The sequence below is a fragment of the Danio rerio genome, chromosome 17 (genome assembly GCF_052040795.2).
Source record: "Danio rerio strain M-AB ecotype USA chromosome 17, GRCz13ab, whole genome shotgun sequence".
Lineage (NCBI taxonomy): Eukaryota > Metazoa > Chordata > Actinopteri > Cypriniformes > Danionidae > Danio > Danio rerio.
The window spans coordinates 8,456,875-8,478,361 of NC_141037.1; the positions used below are offsets into that span (position 1 = coordinate 8,456,875).

Consider the following 21,487-nt stretch of genomic DNA (forward strand, 5'->3'; position numbering starts at 1 on the left):
CGTACAATTCAACAAAACATCAAAATACCCCAATAGGACTTTGAAAAAAATAAAAATAAAAAAATGTAGAAATATTCATTTAAAAATGATGAGTTTAATTTAAGAATTTAACATGTATTGGTCACAATATCAAAATGAGAAACAAACTATTTTTACATGGATGTGAAAACTTTTGCAGCAACATGATAACATATTTAATTTGAGGATTAAATTTCAGCCGCATGAAAATGTTAAAATAATAATGTGAAATGTTTAATTTGCGTTAAAAAGCTATTAATTTAATATAATAATGGCACCATGTTTCCATTCTTTTCCATGTTGTTTTCCAAGTCTACTGCTATAAAGTTAAAGAGAGATGTAATGATGATGTTTTATTCGGTGTAAGTAACCTGTGTGTCTTTGTTGTTACACTCTGAAGCTTTTGAATTGCACAAGAGAGACACTGAACCATCAGAGAAAACTCCAAATCCAGCATAGAGTGGTTCAGTGAATGTGGTGTTGAATGTGTCTAAGTGTGTGAGTGTGTGCGTGTCAGAGACGCTGTAGAAGGACAGAGTGCCGGCAGACCGGTCCAGATACACACCTACTCTGTTAGAGTCAGATTTTGAATACTTATCTATATCTGTAATCGTATCATTGTGTCTGACCATGAACTTGTTGTCAAAACAATTTAGATTCCAAGACTTTTCATTGAAGCCGAACAAACATTCGGTTTCCAGTCCTTTCCTTCTGATCCCTCTATATGTCACTGCTACATCAGCCCTCCCGCTAAATTCAGCCTCCCAGTAGCAGCGTCCAGTCAGACTCTCTCTGGACAGAACTTGACACCACTCATCAAATCTTTCAGGGTGATCAGGATATGACTGCTTCTTCGCCACATGTGTCACCGTTCTGTTGCCCTCAGACAGAGCGAGGTTAACGTGTGCTGTGTTTACATCCAGTGTGAGATCAAATGCATCTGAACACAAGAAAGATGATAACAATTATAACACAACAAAACAACTATTAAGATTTGTGTGTGTGTGTGTGTGTGTGTGTGTGTGTGTGTGTGTGTGTGTGTGTGTGTGTGTGTGTGTGTGTGTGTCACAAGCAGAGACTATTTGAATATCATGCATCATGACTGAATGAACAAGGAGCTGAACAGCCGGACATGTAGATATAAAATCCTCCAGCAGTTTCATGCACAACATGGCAGGGACTAACCTGCACCTCCAGGGCAATAACTGTTCATCGGGGGCTCCACAGGGTCAGTATACATGGCGGGCTGCTATAGCCAAACCTTTGGTGACTCGTGCCAATGCTAAACATCAGATTCAATTGGGCCAACAGCGATTATCTTGGGCTGTGGACAATGTGAAACATGTTTTGTTCTACAACAATCCAGGAGAGTTACGGTGTGGAGAAGACCCAAAGAAGCATACCACTCAGACTAATAAATTAGAGATTAGAGATGCAGATTGGGCAGCAATATCGGGGCACTCCCTAGGCCTAATACTTGTGCTACATCAATGGAAAGGACTACTGATCCATTCTGTAGGACCATGTGCACCCAATGGTTCAAGCATTGTTCTCTGAAGGTGGTGCCGTGTATCAGGATGATAATGCACCAATACACAAAGCAAGACAGAGGGGTTTGATGAACATGAAAGTAGAGTTAACATTTCCCATGGCCTGTAAAGTCACCAGACCTAAATATTATTAGTCAAATAGTCATTTTGGGTTGTTTTGGAGGAGCGAGTCAGGAATTTTTTTCCTCCACCAGCATCAAGTAATGATCACAATTTTTTTTTTACTATTTTTTTTTTTTTAAACTTTTTTTACTATTTATTTGGCCACTATTTTAGAGGTAAGAATGGCTCAAAATCCCTCTGGCCACTGTGCAGGACTTGTATCTGTCATTCCAACGCAATCTCATGGCAATTCGTAACTTTTTGATTTAGTGGCTAATTCGTAAGAATTCATCTGATCTGATCTGAGTTTTTTATTGATTTTAAAATATTGCTTCTTAACTATAAAGCTTTAAATAATCTAGCTCCTGTTTATCTAACCAACCTTCTGTCTCACTACAATCCAACTCGCTCTTTAAGATCTCAAAACTCTTCTGGTAGGGCTTCTGGTAGTACCTAGAATAGCAAAGTCGAGTAAAGGAGGTCGAGCCTTCTCATTTATGGCTCCTAAACTCTGGAATAGCCTTCCTGATAATGCCTGAGGCTCAAACACACTCTCTCAGTTCTAAACTATATTAAAGACCTATCTTTTTAGTAAAACATACACACAATGCATCACAAATGCATGAATGTGCTCCTCGCATCTTGTTTTTATACACTATGAACAACAAGCTATCCTAATTATTCTTTTTACTCTCTATTTCCACCTGGAGATACTCGTTCCAAGGCCCCCAGATATTATTCAGTGCCACTGATGCGATCCAAGACCTGTGAAGAGATGATCCCAAGGTTTCCACAATCCCAGACCAGGCCATATTCCGCACAGCTGCTGTGGTGGTCATGGAGGAGTGGAGACCATAAGACTGATTCCTGTGAGACTCCCGGAACTTGCGAGTTTTAACTGACATCCAGCGTTCTCCAGTCTCCAGTGCCTAGACTGCAGCTCTGCACAAGACGTTTGGCCATAGAAGAAATGGTCGAGCCCAACTGAGCCTGGTTTCTCTCGAGGTTTTTATCCTTCACTTTCACCAACTGGTAAAGTGTTTTCCTTGCTGCTGTCGCCACTGACTTGCATAGTTTGGAACTTGTAGGGCTGCATCGATGGATTACTCTTCAGTGTTTTAATATTCCCTCAGCAGGGAATATTAAAACTGAACTAATCTAAACTGAAGTGAACCTAAACTCTGAAAACTGGAAAGACACTGTTTCAACTCACTATAATCTATGTCAAGCTGCTTTGAAACAATCTACATTGTAAAAGCGCTATAGAAATAAAGATGACTTGAATATTGTCCAACCCCTGTGGATATTCTATTTTTTTGTACTACCTCTATCTAGTAAAAATGCACTGCAAAAGAAATTTAGACATGCTACATATGTGCACATTGTTTGTGCTGTGAAACATAATGATAATTTGGATGTTGTGTTGTTTTAATCAGTATTAGTCCCTCATTAAAATAATCATACTGTAGGTGTGTGAGGACCTACATTTCTGTGGTCCAGTTGTAATCCTGAACTCCGCTCCATGATCCACACTACAGCAATACAGAAGCAACAACAAACTTGCATTTTACAAACAAATATTTCCCATATGTGAAATAAAAAAAAATTGTGCATCTCAATATGTGAAATACAGTGTAATTGATATGTCATGATCAAACTGTAAGATAGGGTGGTAACCATTTACAATAAAGGTACTTAAATAATGATGCACTAATATGTAATTTAAATGTTACTTCATTATGAACTAAAGATGGGTTGAGGTGTGCGCTAATCAAGAACTTACTTTAACTACAACAAGAGTCTCTTGAGTATATGCATGAATAATGCATACCTTAATTACTTGCTAGTACATGTTTGATGATTAATGTATTAATTAACACTTTCATTTTAGCTAAATGTTACCAACATGACCTCATGAGCTGTTATTTTATGTTTATTTCATGACTTTACTTGGAGGGGCACTAATTTGTTAACTAATTAACTAATTTGTAACTACTCATGACCCCTGTGTTTAAGCGTAACAGGCATGCAAGTCCATTTATGCTTGTTTACATTGAAAAACTATAGAAAAAAGTTCTGTCTATATCAAACTGAATAGTGTAAACACAGGAGTTCAAGAGTTGTTTTAAGACACATATTTTAATACATGTGGCAGGATGTTTGTTAGTGTTGAACATACTTGAGTGTGTCCAGTCTGTAGTTTGGACTATTGAGCATCTCAGCTAATGATTCTCCAGGGTTATTGTAGCTCAGATCCAGCTCTCTCAGGTGTGAGGGGTTTAATCTCAGAGCTGAAGCCAGAAAACAACAGCCTTCCTCTGTCACCATACAGCCAGATAATCTATAAACACACACACACACACACACACACCCAAAAGTCTACAAACATGCTTGGGTCTAATGGTGGATTATTTAGAATATCAGTGAACCTATAGCTGTTTTTCTTACCTCAGTATCTCAAGTTGACAATGTGAACTCTTCAGTCCATCAGAGAGCAGCTCCACTCCTGAATCCTGCAGGTCATTGTCACTCAGGTCCAGCTCTCTCATTGAGTTGGATGATTGTAGAAATGAAGACAAACTTTCACAGCACTGACCAGTGAGACTGCAGCTTGTCAATCTAAATAGAACATCAGGCATGTGTGTCCATTTAAACCAGGGGTGGCCAACCCTGTTCCTGGAGAGCCACCTTCCTGCAGATTTCAGTTGCAACCCATATCAAACACACCTGCCTGTAATTATCACGTGGTGTTCAGGTACTAATTAATTGTTTCAGGTGTGTTTGATATGGGTAGCAACTGAAATCTGCAGGAAGGTGGCTCTCCAGGAACAGGGTTGGCCACCCCTGATGTAAATGTACTCATTGTCAAAATTGATAGAAACAGAAAAATAAAATATGTAATCTTAGTTCATGATAGAACACAAACACACACAAACACACACACACACACACACACACACACACACACACACACACACACACACACACACACACACACACACACACACACACACACACACTTCAAACTAGAAGTTTACATCCACTGTATAAAAGGGCAAATAACCATTTACAAGACGTCAGATGTTAATGTGACTAAACTTTTTCTCTTTTAGGTGAGTTTGGATTATCAAATGTGTTTCTGCTATGTTTAATAGCAGAATAATGAGAGAGATTTTTTGAGAAATTGTTATAACTTTTCTTGAAAGTCAAGTTTTCATACAATAAGATTATTTTGCCTCTAAAAAAGCTCAGATGATGGTGTCAAGGTTTTGAAAGTTTCTGATTGGCTAATTGACAATATTTGAGTTGATTGGAGGCACAAATGTAGAATAGTTTTTAAGGAAAACCTCAAACACTCTGCTTCCTTGTGTGACAACATGAGAAAATCAACAACAACAAAAGCCAGATTACAATTTGCTAAATTACACTGGAAAAAGAATAATTGTTGGAGACATGTCCTGTGGTCTGATAGAACTAAGATTGAACCGTTTGGCCATAATGACCAGGGTTACATTAGGAGGACAAAGGGTAAAGCTTTCAAGCCTAGAAACACCATGCCAACTGTGAAGTATGGGGGCGGCAGCATCATGTTGTGGGGTAGTTTTGCTGCAGGACGGACTGGTCCACTTCACAGCATAGATGCAGTGTTTCCTCTAGGATTTTTTCCAGCTGTTGCGGCACACTCTGTTGGCCATTTTACAAATATCTACCACTACATGTGGCGTTATTTCATTGACAAATGTCATGGGCGCAGTATTACGTCGAGATCGCATTCATGTAATAGCCTACGAGCATGTCAATCTCTGCTTGAGAGTCGATTTCCTCTGTCCGTGCACAAAACTTCTTGCGCGCCCTCAAATATAAGCTGCTCAAGTGCAGATTTTCTTGCGCGCCCTCAAATAAATGCGGCTGAAGTGTGATTTAGTGCGTTTATGCACCGAGTATGTCTCCAACATTTATTAGATTTGCAAGGAATATTTATCTCTGATAGACTTGCGGAGCAGACCACAACAGTAATGCATCCTAAAGTAAAGTGAAACGGCTATAAACTCCAGCAAGATAAAGTCATTATATGCAGAGCCACAGGCCGTTATCTATAAACAAAGTATAATTATAGAAACTGTGTTCATCATAACTGAAAACTACGCCGTGTTTGCTGGTCTCACGCATCACGCACCTGTCAGTCAGTCTGTCAGTCAGCACGTCACCTAGGGTAAAACAGAACGCACAGCACTACTACGGTCACAGAAAAGTTTGTGCTGTTATTATTCACTTACCTTTTCATATGTTTGTGGTGCGATTTTTAACCTGCTATTTAAAAAAACTACGCTATAATGTAGCCATGGCGGGATGAATTTTAGTGTGGTGCCCCGCCACGGAAGAATGAATGTAGCGGAAACCAAGATAGATGGCATCATGAAGAACATTATGTAGAAATACTGAAGCAACATCTCAAGACATCAGCCAGAAATTAAAACTTGGCCACAAATGAGTCTTCCAAACAGACCATGACCCTAAGCATACTGCCAAATTAATTAAAATGTGCTTTAAGGACAACAGAGTGAATGTTTTGGAGTGGCCATCACAAAGCCCTGATCTCGATCCTATAGAAAATTTGTGGGCAGAGTTGAAAAAGCTTGTGCGAGCAAGACAGCCAACAAATCTGACTCGGTTACACCAATTCTTTCAGAAGGAATGGGCTAACTATTGTGATAGGCTTGTGGAAGAATACCCAAAACATTTGACCAAAGTTATAGAGTTTAAAGCAAAGTTAAAAAATACCAAGGAAATGTATGTAAACTTTTCACTAAAAAAATGAAGAAAAATTGTCTAAAAACAAAAAAACAAACAAAAAAAATCTCATTATTTTAGTATTCAGCAAATGTAAATCATTTTGGTAATCCTAACTGACCTAAAAGAGTAAACATTTACTATGATTTACTATAAGACCTTTTTTTTAATGATTATGTTCCTTTTTTTTAGAGTGTATGTAGACTTCTGTTTTCAACTGTATTTTCTAATCGATGACTACTTTACATTAAAACTATTCAACTTGTAAAAAAAACCCCACAAACCTGAGTTTTTCCAGTTGACAGTGTGAGCTCTTCAGTCCATCAGAGAGCAGCTTCACTCCTGAATCCTGCAGGTCATTGTCACTCAGATCCAGCTCTCTTAGAGAGTTTGATGATTGAAGAGATGAAAATAAACTTTCACAGCACTGAGCAGTGAGATTACAACCAGCAAATCTATAACACAGGATGAAAAATAGTTCAATAAAAAGCTTTAAAAACGTAAACCGGTGTTTTCTCCTTAAGATGTATTGTACATGATTAAGAATAGACACAAATCCTGCGACAATCATGTAAACTAATACTCACAGAGCTTTTCTGCAGTTCACCACAGCTGGTATCAGTCTTCTTTTCCCGCCATCTGATGTGTTGTATTTCTTCAGATCAAACTCATCCAGCACCTCTTCTGATATCTGAAGCATGTAGGCGATTGCTGAACAGTAAGACAGAGAGAGTTTCTCCTCTGAGCAAGTTTGTGATTTCACAAAGTCCTGAATCTCTCTGTACAGAGTCTGATCCTTCATTTCCAGCAGACAGAGGAACAGATTGATGCATCTGCCAGCTGAGCGATCTTTATTAGTTTTGAGTTTATCTTTAATGTACTGTGTGATTGTCTTGATGCTCTCTGAACTCTTCTCTGTGTATGTCAATAGATCCTTTAAGAGTCTCTGATTGGACTCCAGAAAGACGCCAAGTAGAAACCGCAAGAAAAGATCCAGATGTCCATTTCTACTTCTTAAGGACTTTTTAACTGCTGATTTTAGTAGATCATATAAAGAGATTTCATGACTCTGCAGGTCATATACGTTAGACAGAAACAACTTCAGTGACGTTCTTTTCTTGACTGCATAAGAGTAAAACAGAAATACAGCAGCGAGAAATTCTTGAAAGCTCAAATGAATGAAGCTGTAGACTTTCCTCTGATGAATCACAGATTCCTCCTTAAAGATCTCAGTGCAAATCCCAGAATACACTGAGGCATCAGTGATGTCAATGCCGCTCTCAATCAGGTCCTCTTCATAGAACATCACATTGCCCTTCATCAGCTGTTTGAAAGCCAGTTCAGCAAGTTTCACAATCATGTCTTTGCTGGACTTGAGGAGTTTCTCTGGATCTCTCTTTTCATACTTCTGGTTCCTCATGTTGATCTGAGTCAGCAGGAAGTGGATGTACATTTCAGTCAGAGTTTGAGGGATTTCTGCTCTGTCATCTTCATTCAGGAGCTTCTGAAGCACAGTGGCTGAGATCCAGCAGAAGACGGGTATGTGGCACATGATCTGGAGGCTTCTGGATCTTCTGATGTGGGAGATGATTCTGTTGGCTTGATGCTCATCGCTGATTCTCTTCCTGAAATATTCCTCCTTCTGAGAATCATTGAATCCCTGAATTTCTGTCAGTCGGCTGATGTATTTTGAAGGGATCTGATTGGCTGCTGCTGGTCTGGAGGTGATCCAGATGTGAGCAGAGGGAAGCAGATCTCCTCTGATGAGGTTTGACATCAACACAGCCACTGATGAAGACTCATTCACATCACTAACTCTCTCAATGTCTAAAAACTTCAGTGTGATTCTGCTTTCATCCAGACCATCAAAGATGAACACGACTTTACACTCCTCATACATCTCTGAGCCCAGATCTTGAAGTTCAGGATGAAAGTCTAGCAGAAGTCTGTGAAGACTGTACTGATGATCTTTAATCAAGTTCAGCTCTCGAAATGGAAGCACAAACATGAAATCTACATCCTGACTGGCTTTTCCTTCACTCCAGTCTAGAATGAACTTCTGCACAGAGACGGTTTTTCCAATTCCAGCGATGCCTTTAGTGAGAACAGTCTTGATCTGGTCTTTCCTCTCTTTTACAAACCCCTCATTCGTTGGTTTATGTAAAGGTTTAAAGATGGAATTGCAGTGAATTGGAGTGTCTTGTGTCATCATTGGAGTGTATTGTGTCTTGATTAGCACGCCTTTCATTCTGGCCATTTTCTCTATTTTCTCCATCAGAAAAATCTCATGTTCTTCCTTCACTCCTTTGCTTTCTCCCTCTATAACGTAGAGCTGTGTGTAAATCCTGTTCAGGAGGATTTGATTACCATCTAGTTTGATTCCCTCAAATAACCTCTCATACCTGTTCTTCATGCTGGTCTTGTGTTGGTTTATGATTCTCTGGAGGGTTTCTGTTTTGTTCTGCTTGATAAAAGTCTCCTGGTAAATCAGGTTAGGCACCCCAGCTCTGGACACATTGTCTTTTCTTACTCTGCAGATACGGTAAGATAAACAGAAATACTGTTAACAAAATATATGTAATGATAAAGGGGGCTGTACAGATCCATCAAAAATGTGTTTTTCTGGGTCCTTTAATATTATTTTTGAGATGTAAGCTCTAATACACAACCGAGATCAACACTAATACTGAATCAGTGAATATACAAGTAGTATACAATAGAAAGCATCCTGACCAACTGCGTCACAGTCTGGTATGGAAGCTGCTCTGTTGCTGAGCGTAAGGCACTGCAGCGGGTGGTGAAAACTGCCCAACGCATCATAGGGGCCACACTGCCAGCCATAAAGGACATCCAGAAGAAACACTGTCTGCGCCGAGCACATAGTATTCTTAAGGATTCCTCTCACCCTGCTTACAGACTGTTTTCTTTCCTGCCTTCCAGCAGGTGCTTCAGGCTCCTCCAGACAAAAACCAGCAGACTGAGGAACAGCTTTTTCCCAGAGCTGTCTCCCTTTTGAACTCTGCCCCCCACTGACTCTTTTGCCCCCAATACACCCCTTTTATAACTTGTATCCTGCACTTGCTGCTATTGTGCTCCTGGTTACCCCTGAACTGCGTTTCGTTGCTTTGTACTTGTACATGTGTAATGACAATAAAGTTTAATCTAATCTAATAATGCTGCTTATAATATACTTTGGCTCAATGTGACTTTACTACAAAATGTAGGACAACTACATTAAAAAATGCACTCAGCTACACTAATAATTTTCTTTATTCTCTATTTCCACCTGGGGAAACTCATTCTGAGGCCTTTAGAGATTGTGTTGAGCCATTGATGCAATCCAAAACCTGTGAAGAAATGATGCCGAGGTTTCCATAATCCTGGACCAGGAATCCTGAGCTGATGCTGTGGCAGTCATGGAGGAGCGGAGAGCATGAGATTCCTGCAGGACCATAGTGAGAAACGGGTCTTTGCATTGATCCCGTGGACCAGCCAGAACACCCGCCGGAGACCTACTCATACCAGCAGCTCTCAACAATTGACGTCCAGCATTTCCAGCCTCCAGTACCCAGACTGCAGCTTTGCACAGGAAGTTTGCAAAGAGGAGAAATGGTCGTGCCCAACTGAGCCTGGCTTCTCTTGATGTTTTTTTCTTTCGCTTTTGTCAATTGGTGAAGTTTGTTCCTCGCCACTGTCTTGCTTGGTTTGGGACTTATGGAGCTGTGCATCGATGGATTTGCTCTTTAGTGTTTGGACTTTTAGCAGTGAAAAATAAACCACACTGAACTGAACTAAAGTTTAACTCTGAAAACGGGACTGAGTTTTAATCTACTAGAATTTTATGTTTAGCTGCTTTGACACAATCTACACTGTAAAAGCGCTATAGACATAAAGATGCATTGAAATTGAATTGAACATTGTAGGTCAAGATTCTGATTTATTATTGTTTATTCATGATTATACTCACTCAAAGTCAGAAGACAGAGCTCCATCGCTGAGATTAGGGGGAACAGGTAAAGATCCATAACTCTTAATAGACACACAGCTGGGTTCTTGAGATGCTGCTTCACACATGGGAGATTCCTTCTTACTTTTCTCATGTTGATTCATAGTGCTGAAGAAACCAGTTGAAATGAGAAACAGTAGGTAGATGTGATTTTGTCATTTTGGTTCTTTTATTACTTTGGTTATTATCATGGGCATTGCAAGGCCTATTTTAGGGAGGCTGCATCCCTACTATATTTCTACTCAGCCCCCCTAAAACGTTTGCGATTAGCTCATAAACTGTACACTAAATTATCGCCTCAGTCCCCTTTAAATTTATTAAGAAAACGGCAGCTGAATTTGGCTCCTCCCCATCTTTTGTTTTTCATTTAAACCAGCAAACCACAGCCGTGGACAGTGAGAGAACGAGGTGTGTGTTTATTGATAAATAGTTATAATATCTGCTTATTTGCAGTTCTTTGATAAATACAACCTTGTATCACCAGTCTCTCAATGTCACAGAGAAGCAATCGGGTTTTCTCTTCGTTCACCTCATCAGCACAGCTGTTTCCTCCAGCAAAAAACGTAACTCTTAACGAACATTTAGCTATTTTTATTTCAAAATGAACAACCAATTTTAAACACTTTACACTTTGTGTGGCATTAAGTATACCATACAGTCTTGCACAAAAAGGATTAAACACAGTGAATGAAGCACTTAGAGGATGTATTCGTTTAAACCATCACTGAGTCACAGACAGAGATAGCAAAAAACAAGTGTTGTCTAGAATTAAAATAATACTTCTTATTTATTATCATCATTCAGATCGTGCAATATGTGAATTAGCCTGTACGCTTAAAAATATATATATATATATATGTATGCCATTTAATTAGAAAAGTGGCAGTTTATTTATTTAATACATGGAAACAAAAAATGCACTTGAATATAGAAAGTGGTTTTTACTACAGTTAACAGCTGGGTTGAGCCTATTTGGCTTATTCAGAACTCAAATGGCTGAGCCTGTCAATGTAATACTGTCAGGGAACAGAACGGACACAAGTGCAGATATCTCAAAAATTTATTAGTAGAGAAAAAAAAATCAAAATCAAAAAATTACTAAATAGAAGGGAAATTATGGCAAGACAGGTGAATGAAATTGGTTTAATTGAATAATAGGGATGAGTGGGAAGATGGGTGGAGATGTGTCAAAGCTAGCATGTAGTGAGAAAGTGATCAAAACACCACACGTGCTGAAATACATGTAAACAAATGCGAAACAGAAACAAACCCAGGTGATCAGACAGAGGACCTGACAATTACAGTGCAATACTAGTATACAACCCATATTAAACAAACATTTTAAGTGTATTTTATTAAATTACTACTTATAAATGTAATATTAGCCTTTATATATATATATATATATATATATATATATATATATATATATATATATATATATATATATATATATATATATGTGTGTGTGTGTGTGTGTGTGTGTGTGTGTATTTTTTTACCTTATAAGGAGCTGAACCGCTTAAAAGGAAAATCCTAAAATCAACTGAACAGATCAGCCACTTTTGACGTTCATAAGTAATCATAAAGTCCTCATGCTGCAGAAATGAGGAGGTTTGCTGAAGGTGCAGCTGTAGTGCAGTGAGGGGTTTGCATATTTAATAAACTACAGCAGTTTGCGTTCATTGAACAGTAAGAATAATTAATAAATCAATAAGAAACAGTCCCTTAAAGTCACGTCTCGCTTTTAGTTTTAAAAACCCTAGTGAACTGCACCTGAGCCCGATTCAGCGCACTCACACTTCTCAAACGATCTTAGAAATGGGCCTGGGGCTGGGCACGGTATGGATATAATAGTGCAAGTTGGCCCTAAAGGTAGCTCTTTACTGGGTGTGTTTTGTGGTGTTCAAGGCAATACTTTATCCAAAAAGTGACATTTCTGTGATTTAATTACTACCCTTCACCTCACTTCCAACATCAACAAGTTAAACTTAAAGCCTTACACATATATAGCCATCTTGCTTCCTACAGGAGAATCTCCCAGATTTCACAAAATATCTTTAATATGTCAATATTTGTTCTGAAGATGATGAAGATCGTGCAGGTTTGAGTTTGAGGTTCGAGTAAATAATGACAGAATTTTAAATTTTTTTTGTAAGAACTACACCTTTAACGTTTATCAGTAAAAAAACACAAACAACAACATTCCAGTCTCTCCAGAATCAGCTGGTCAAGTCTTGAGTTGCTACCAATAAATAAACATGTTAATAACAAAGAAGCAGTCTTTCAGAATCCTGTCAATTTAATGATAATGCATACTGTATGTCATGGCTATTTAATTGGCGGCCCATGGGCTAAACTTGGCCCCCGAGGCAATTTGTTCCGGCCCACCAAATAGTGTGACCAAGACATCAAAAATAAATTTAGTTTAGTCAAAAAAACGGTCGCACGTGAATCACCTGACATTAAGCGACTGGCGCGGGCAGCTGGAAATATTTGGATGTTTGTAGAAAAGGGCATGCCACTGCATGACACCCAATCATCCCCTCCATCAGGTGACAGAAATGGAGAAAAAACTCTAGGGGCTCAACAAGTTTGCCTCTAGCCAAATGTACTGTATGAAGAAAGCGAGTTTAGTCTGGAGCAGATGAATAGCTTAAATTACTTTTAATTTACTCAGTCCACATGTTACATTCCTTACTTCTTTTGAAAGAAGACTGGGTTCAGTTAACACTTCCAATCTCTACAATCATGGACAAGTCAGCAATCAGCTAATTTACTTCACACATGCTCATATTTGTCCTCAGCTGATGCACATTTGCACATTTTATTTAGCTTTTATATATGTATTAAAGTGCAACCTTTGCATTCAATTATGTCCCATAACATTAATGCAGCAGATAAATCTCATTTATACTCACTCAGAGTCAGAAGACAGAGCTCCATCGCTGAGATTAGGGGGAACAGGTAAAGATCCATCACTCTTCATGGACACACAGCTGGGTTCTGGAGATGCTGCTTCACACATGAGAGATTCTTTCTCTCTTTTCTCATATTGATTCATAGTGCTGAAAAAAAAACAGAAGAAATGAGAAACAGCAGTTACTCTTAGATGTGATTTTGTCATTTTGGTTCCCTAATGATTACTTGGTTGTTAAACTAATAATACAATGTTTTCCTGCTTGGTGGCTAAAAATCAAATGATATGTAAGGACCAATAAAGAGAATGAGAGAGTGTATGGGTGATTCCCAGCACAGAGGGTTCTCTCAGTGCTGAGTTGAGGCTTGATTGGCATCCACTGCATACAAATCTTTAAAAAACACAGTAATTGGCAGGTAATTCCAATGTGGTGACCTCTGATAAATCAGGGACTAAGCTGAACGAAATTGAGTGAGTGAGAACTATTTACAAGCCAGTGGTCCAGCTTCTCAGTTTTGAAGCAAATCTCTTACACTTAATAAAGCTGCAAAACTTTTATCAATAGTAATAACTGCTTTCTTTCATCTGAGAAATATCGCTAAGTTCCGAAGTATGCTATCCATTTCAGATGCAGAATTCAGATTACCCCAATTTTATCCTCCTTACAATGGCTGACTGTTAAGTATTGCATTGATTTTAAAATATTGCTTCTCACCTATAAAGCTTTAAATAATCTAGCTCCTGTTTATCTTACCAACCTTCTGTCTCACTACAATCCAACTCGCTCTTTAAGATCTCAAAACTCAGGGCTTCTGGTAATACCTAGAATAACAAAGTCGAGTAAAGGAGGTCGAGCCTTCTCATTTATGGCTCCTAAACTCTGTAATAGCCTTCCTGATAATGTCTGAGGCTCAGACACACTCTCCCAGTTCAAAACTATATTAAAGACCTATCTTTTTAGTAAAACATACACACAATGCATCACATAGCGGTATGATGCATGAATGTGCTCCACGCATCTTGTTTATATACACTATGAACAGCAGCTATGCTAATTATTCTTTTTACTCTCTATTTCCACCTGGGGATACTCATTCCGAGGCCCCCAGAGATTATGCAGTGCCACTGAAGCGGTCTAGGACCTGTGAAGAGATAATCCCAAGGTTTACACAATCCCGGACCAGGTCATATCCTGAGCAGCTGCTGTGGTGGTCATGGAGGAGTGGAGATCATGAGACTGATTCCTGTGAAGCTGCTCTTCCACTGCACACGACATTTGGACACAAGTCTCAGAATACACCCTCTTGAGGCAGTCACACAGTATTTTCAGTTCTGACGTGCACCATGGGAGAGAAGCTGTTCTCGCAGTCTACGAAATAAAGGAGTCCAAAAGCAAGAGCCATTATTCACTGTGCGTTCACAGTGGTTAAAGGAATAAATGAATTTTAGAAACTCATAGACCGCTAAAAATATTGGAGGGAATGTGGAGACAACAATAAAAAATTATATTTTTATTACTTTATTACTTACATTATGAACAGAAGTGTTTTTTTTTGTTAATATAGACTTTTTCTCATTTAAAAAAAATAACCAAATAAACTAGTATTTCGCATCTCGCACGCATGGACCTGCTTGTACAACACTGGAATACAGCAAATCCTGTTGGCTGGTCGCATACAGTCTAGTCGCAGGAGTTCAAATATTTCAACAGATCTGCAGCTCAGTTCGGATGTGAATTTTTCGCATACGGAGATGATCAGAACTCCACGCAGCTCCCGGACTACTCCATTGGAAATAAGTGACTTCCGGTCTGTCGCTTTTCGTTTGTCGTGTGTGTCACAATCACTATCGATCGTAACTTCATAGATCGCTGGATCTCACTCACAATAACTTATGGACTACTACTCCGCCTTTTCTGGACTACATTTTCATACATGCACTCTGCTCAGATAAGCATGCTTCTTCATTCTGACTGATTACACTCACACCACCTGAGGATTGTCAAAGACTGATTACACACACTATTTAAGCAGCACACACACTTACTTCCTTTGCCTAGTCTTGTTCATCTGTAAAGTGACATTACATTGCGTTATCCTTGTCTTGTTTTCCTAGCCTTGTTACCCTTTTTGTCCCTGTCTGCCGCCTGCCTTTTGACCTCTCGCTTAATACTTTTGATTATGATTCTGGACTTCCTTTATACATCTGTTTGCACCTGTGTTGACCATTGCTTGCCTGAACACTGAATAAACCTGCACGTGGATCCTACTTCAGTTGTCTCTGTCACTCCCCGTGTTACAGTGTGCAGTGGAAAGGAGGCTTGAGACTCCAGGGACAGACGAGTCTTCACTGATGTCCTGAGTTCTCCAGTGCTTTGACTGCAGCTCTGCACAAGATGCTTGGGCATAGAAGAAATGGTCATGCCCAACTAAGCCTGGTTTGTCTCGAGATTTTTATTCTTCACTTTCGCCAATTTGAGAAGGATTTTCCATGCCGCTGTAGCCACTAGCTTGCATAGTTCGGAACTTGTAGAGCTGTGCATCAATGGATTACTCTCGAGTGTTTGAACTCTCAGCATTGACTGTTAAACCACACTGAACTGAACTGAAAAAAACTGATTGACAGGTGGTAATTTGTGTGTAACTTTTCTTTATTCATTTATGATTGGGTTATGGGTATAACAAAGAGCATGCGAGTCAGGTAGCTGAACGGTAGGTTACAAATAATTAATTTGTTATGAATTAATTATTCAATAATAATTTCACCGCTGCCTACGATGATGATGCCATCGTTCATCGCGACGTTTTACATTAGACATCATACAATGCCAAGTTGGTTAACGTCACCTAACCCTAACTCCCTAACTCTTACATCACATTGCGGTGGGCCTCAAAATCACTCAGATTTAGGTCCTGTTTTAACGTCAGGAATTTTAAAAAAAAGTGACTTGTGTTTATATCACTCCAACATGACTGTGGACACACCATACCTACACACAGTTCGGTCCAAACAGCTTTCAAAAGTTGATTTTCATCATAATATACAAGTCAGCTTTTACATGTCATCAGAGAAAATAATGTTGATTTATTAGGTTATGAACCTGTCTGTATTGCTGAAAGGCAGTACACACTTCAAATACTCAAGTACAAATTTAGAACATTTTGTAGATCATCAGACCCTTTTTGCCTTCTTAATTCACTTCAAAATCGATAATATTTTGTTTTGATTGAGTGTTAGTGATATAGCTGTTCATTGTTTATAATTCCCAGTTTTCCATTATTGATAATAGTTCCAGCTTGCACCCTTGAATGTACACTGAAAACTGTCGGCTGATAAAACCTTTGCTCCACAGATTTATTGGCCAAGTCTAAAGTTAGCTAAGTGGGTGTGTTATATGGTGTTCAAGGCAATACTTTATCCAAAAAGTGAAATTTCTGTTATTAAATCACCCAAATTTAACTTAAAGCCTTACACATACAGTAGGTGAAAGTTCAAAGTGACTATTACCGCCGGGGCATATATCACGGCTGTTTGAAATTGCTGCCGCTGTTTTTAGTGTATGACTGCAGTTTGTGAATAAGCCGCCAGGGGGACATAAATAGCCTATACAGCAGCTTTAAATATGCTACTGTGCTTGTAAATTAAACAATAATCAAAATCACACTTAACTTCATATTCACTTCATACTGTATGTATTATAATCGTTCACACATAAACAAACTGAGATAAAGTGTAAAATGTTCTGAAATTTGTAGTTCTGTACATTTCCCAGACGTTCTGAATTACATTACCCCGGGCACATTTGAATGCACTAGTCTTTCAGGACACAACCTAAGTATTTCCACCCAAACCAAAATATTTCCCAATCCCTACTCACATTTACACAATTTGCATAAAACTATCTTATATATGACTTAATTAAAACAGTAATGCACTTCAGTGATTAGCAAGTACTAAATGTTGAAAAATGTTAATAACAGTAGGACAAGATCAGGATGTAAGTACTTACACAAGCAGATTCATATTTATTGACCAGCACATGAGCACAAATTCAGTGTTTGTTCAAACCTACCTCTGACTCAGCAATGAAGATCATCAAACACAAACTTTGTTCAGTTCACAAATCCATTCTTTTTAGCAGCGCCAAATTGATCTGTACTCAAACATATTCACCTTATTTACACACAGACTTTCTCTCCGATATTGTTTATGTAAAATAGTTTCACATTTAGCAACAGGTAAAACGGGTTAAACATTTACCTAGAAGATAATATCAGGTGAGTGTAAAACAGCTGCACAGGTGCTACACTGTAAAAAATGTTGGGTTCCACTCGATTGCTTCACCTCGTCTCAATGCAAATCGATTCATTTACCTTAATGGTTTTTACAATTTTAAGTTGATCCAGCATAAAACAATCAAGTTGTCCCTAACAAAAACTTAAAGGATGGTGTTGTTTCAGCTTATTTAAAAAAAAAAAAAAGTAGTTTGAACAAGCAGCATTTTTTTTTGTGTAGTGTAGTTGTTTTTCTTGCCGAAAAAAAATTTTCACATCTAATTTAAACTAAAATCCATGTTTAAATTCTGATCAGAAGTTTTCTCTCAAGTCATTTAAAAAGAAAATATGTTTATATTTTTTAAATAATTACAGCAACTAAAAAGTAAATATGTTTACATAATTGTAATACTATACTGAAAAATAATATGTATTTATTTAAATATAAAATAAATTTTAAAAAAATTCAAATATAAAAAAATTCAAATATAAAGCACTGTAGATCATGCATTAATATCACACTGTTTCGACCGACATGGTCTTTATCAGGTAAAGCATTACAAATGGCAGCACTCAAGAAATAGTGAAACAGCTCTACACATCACACCTGCAGTCAATCATCACAATCAGCCAACAAGCCAGTAGACAGAAACATTTACATACAACAATATACATATGACAATATGAGATGCGTACATACCATTACAAAAAGATTGAAAATTCAAATCCAAATTTGTACTTTTAAAGGGCCATGAAACCCCCTCGTTTCAGAAGGGTGTTTTCACACCTCTACTTTGGAAAAAGTCAGAAAAGTGGGCGTGTCCAGCTCTGTTTAGGGGGGAGTGTCGGAGGAACTAAAGTGGGATGGTGTGGGAGTGTCTATTTGGGCACGCGCAAGTTTCAGTCAAAATACTCACACACAGGAGAAAGTGATGGTGTTTAAACTACGTGGACATCTGTAGTCGAATTATTTGCCAAATTATTAAATGGTGGACTTTAAATGCAGTTTGGCTCTTTCATTCAGGGAATTCATTCATGCCCCTCGCAACAAACGAGATATTTGATTCGAGGATCTGGTCTTAAGCGTGTATTTTTTACGCAATGTTTGATATCGCACGGCGAATGAGAAAAAATAACTCAGCAATTAGTTAGATGCACACGGCAGGTAGCGTCAGAAAGCCGCGTGTGTTATTCCGGTCACGAAATGCGGTAAAAACCCTACACGAGGTTAAAGTTTGGTTGTGGTGCTAACGTGTTTACACTCGGTGCAATAGTTAACTTAGTTTGATACGAACAAACTGAATAAACAAAGAGTACTGGTCGCTCACTTACCAAATCTGTAGAGACAGGACAATCACCAGCAACTAGAGCCGCGTCTTTATGAAGAGAATACTACAAGCGAATCCGGATTTCAGCGTTTGCAGATGAGAACAGCTCTCAGGTAAACAATAATCCTCCTTAGACACGTAAATTATTGTTGTCGAGCGTCGCGTACACTGTTAATCCACACGTGATCCAGATGAGCTCTCACAGAGAGAAAATGAAAACAAACTTAACGGCAGCAAACTATAAAAGCAACACTTCACGCTTGTTTTGCCAACACAACAAACAGCCGTAAACACGTGCTTCAGCCTGTGTAACTCGGTGAGCAATAAAACACTGCAGTCCTCTGTAGCACACCCATAGTGTTGTCTGTTATAGTGTTGTCCTGGTACTGAACTTTTAAAACCATCTATTTCCCGCTAACATGGAAGCGCTGCTGAGCGTGGATGACTCGACTGATCTGTGTTTCCACTCAGTTTACCGCTCTTCACCCAGTGCAAACACAGATACACAGAGACTGGAGGGCGAAGCAGCCCTGAAGATCAGTCGAGTCATCAAGCGGATCGCTCGTCTGTGTTTGTGCTCGGTAAACAGCGAAGGATGAACTGATGACCTTCTCAGCCAATCACAATCATTTCTGTTGAACACATGAACACAATGGCAAATCAGCGCTGTTTTAAGAAAGCCATCAACAGTGCCTTAAATGTTAGCGGGAAACTGATGTTTTTTGTTTAAATTCAGTATCGTGACCAGTCTAATATAGTGAAAGAGTCAGTTAATAACTTAAGTTTAATAAATGCATCTAAAACATGTTTAGGAAAGAAAACATTAGCTAACTAGCGCCAGGGCTGGACTGGGGCAAAAAATCGGCCCTGGCATTTTGGGCCAGAGCAGCCCACTATTCAATCAAAATGCTATCTCTCTATGCACGTCCAATATTTTTTATCAACTCCTATTTTATAAAACACAAAAGCCATATATATGAAATAAATAAATAAATACAAACTTTAATCTCAAATTAATTTCTGTATACTGTCCATAAAGATATTTGTTGAGTTCTAAAAATACATTATCATTCATTTCTTTTCCTTCGCATAAGTCCCTTAATTATCAGGGGTTGCCGCAGCGGAATGAACTGCCAACTATTCCAGCATGTTTTATTCAGCAGATGCCCTTCCAGCCACAACCCAATATTGGAAATCACCCATACACATTCATTCACACACACTCATACACTACAGCCAATTTAGCTTATTCAATACACTATTCACTCAGCCTATATTCAATAATAAACATAACAAAAACTGCCTGCTAATGCATGGGTAAATCAGTGTACTTTATAACCTCATTCACCTCATCCTGCTTGCTGTTTCACTATATAAACAATGAAAACATAATATAAGGAAATTTGTTTCATTTTGATATTATGATTAACAGACACCAAACAGCCTCGTGTAGCTGCATATTAATATGAGCCTAATATGAATTTAATATCACGTCTTACAACTATAGTGAGATGAGATCATCCAGCAGATAGTTGATGAACTATCCGACATGCACTATACTCTCACCTGGGGTTTATGCTCACCCACTGAACTACTGACTACAGCTCTGGGCAGAGAGTGTGTGGTCACGTGATTTGCGTTTTAGCCGTGTACTACAATGAACGGAGAACTTTTCAGAACTGCTAAATGAAACGCCGGTGTGCTTTCCGTGATTTCTCTGCATCTCCCTTCTCTCTTACTCTCGACTAATTTGACAAATACACACAGACGATGCACGCTCACACCGAGCCCAAATAGGAGTTTGTGATTGGGCCTGCCCAATGTCAGTAAAGAAAAGAACCAATGGGCTGCATGGGCCGGCCCGGTCTGACGTCTGTCCGGGAAAAAAGCATCTTACTTTCAGAGAGTCACAGATCACAGCAGCGTCAATTAATAAGGCAGAAAAAACGACAGGCTGCTAAGCCTTTTATGGGCCGATCAGACCATAAGACGATGATCAGCCCGGCCCAAAAAGTACGTCGGCCCAGCGAGAAACCGCCCAGTCTGCCAGATGGCCAGTCCGCCCCTGACTAGCGCTATTTCCCTTAACTTAGCTGAAACTGAGCTCTGATATCCCTTTTTATTTTCCCCATTCATTCAGAACGGACCTTCGGGTCACCCGGAAAGGCGGTAAAATGATAAATTTATGTCACTTTCTCTTTGCTGATAAGATATATAGCCAGCTACACAACATTCCTATGTAACTCCCAATGATACTTCCGGGTTTCTTTCCACCGCAGCCTCAATTTCACTTTTAAAAATGGCGGCCGCGTGAAATCAGTCTATGGTACTTTTACTTGAGTATGATTTTTCAGTACTCTTTCCACCACTATTAAAGGATATAATTTAAACTTAACAGAAAAATTAACCAAACGTTGGAATTGTTCATACTGACCCAACGTTGGGTTTTGCCGACCCAGCATTTTTAGTGTAGTAATCTGAGTGGCTTGTGTCTTCTG

General features: G+C 38.9%; 1 protein-coding gene across 3 annotated transcripts; it reads right to left on the reverse strand.

The window, feature by feature from the left end:
* Nucleotides 1-74: 74 nt before the first annotated feature.
* Nucleotides 75-18,064, reverse strand: si:ch211-278p9.1. 3 transcript variants are annotated; one of them, XM_087289876.1, is made up of 9 exons: nucleotides 17,342-18,064; nucleotides 13,389-13,535; nucleotides 10,429-10,575; nucleotides 7,049-8,992; nucleotides 6,746-6,916; nucleotides 4,119-4,289; nucleotides 3,850-4,011; nucleotides 3,156-3,202; nucleotides 75-958 (listed from the first exon to the last, which is right to left on the reverse strand). In XM_087289876.1, the coding sequence occupies exons 2-9, from the start codon at nucleotides 13,529-13,531 to the stop codon at nucleotides 372-374; spliced, it is 3,372 nt and encodes a 1,123-aa protein (XP_087146002.1). In that variant the 5' UTR covers nucleotides 13,532-13,535; nucleotides 17,342-18,064; the 3' UTR covers nucleotides 75-371. The 3 variants fall into 3 exon arrangements, with proteins under 3 accessions (XP_087146002.1, XP_087146003.1, XP_087146001.1); XM_087289877.1 differs by having other exon boundaries at nucleotides 17,561-17,600; XM_087289875.1 differs by having other exon boundaries at nucleotides 17,460-17,600.
* Between the last annotated feature and the right edge of the window lie 3,423 nt (nucleotides 18,065-21,487).

What these genes read in the sequence shown, in the direction of transcription:
- si:ch211-278p9.1 (XM_087289876.1), bottom strand. Translation starts at nt 13,531, where the DNA reads ATGAATCAATATGAGAAAAGAGAGAAAGAATCTCTCATGTGTGAAGCA. An exon ending in TGTCAACTTGAGATACTGAG is followed by an intron (nt 4,012 to 4,118) that starts GTAAGAAAAACA and finishes GTGTGTTTATAG; the next exon opens with ATTATCTGGCTGTATGGTGA. An exon ending in TACAACTGGACCACAGAAAT is followed by an intron (nt 959 to 3,155) that starts GTAGGTCCTCAC and finishes TCTTGTGTTCAG; the next exon opens with ATGCATTTGATCTCACACTG.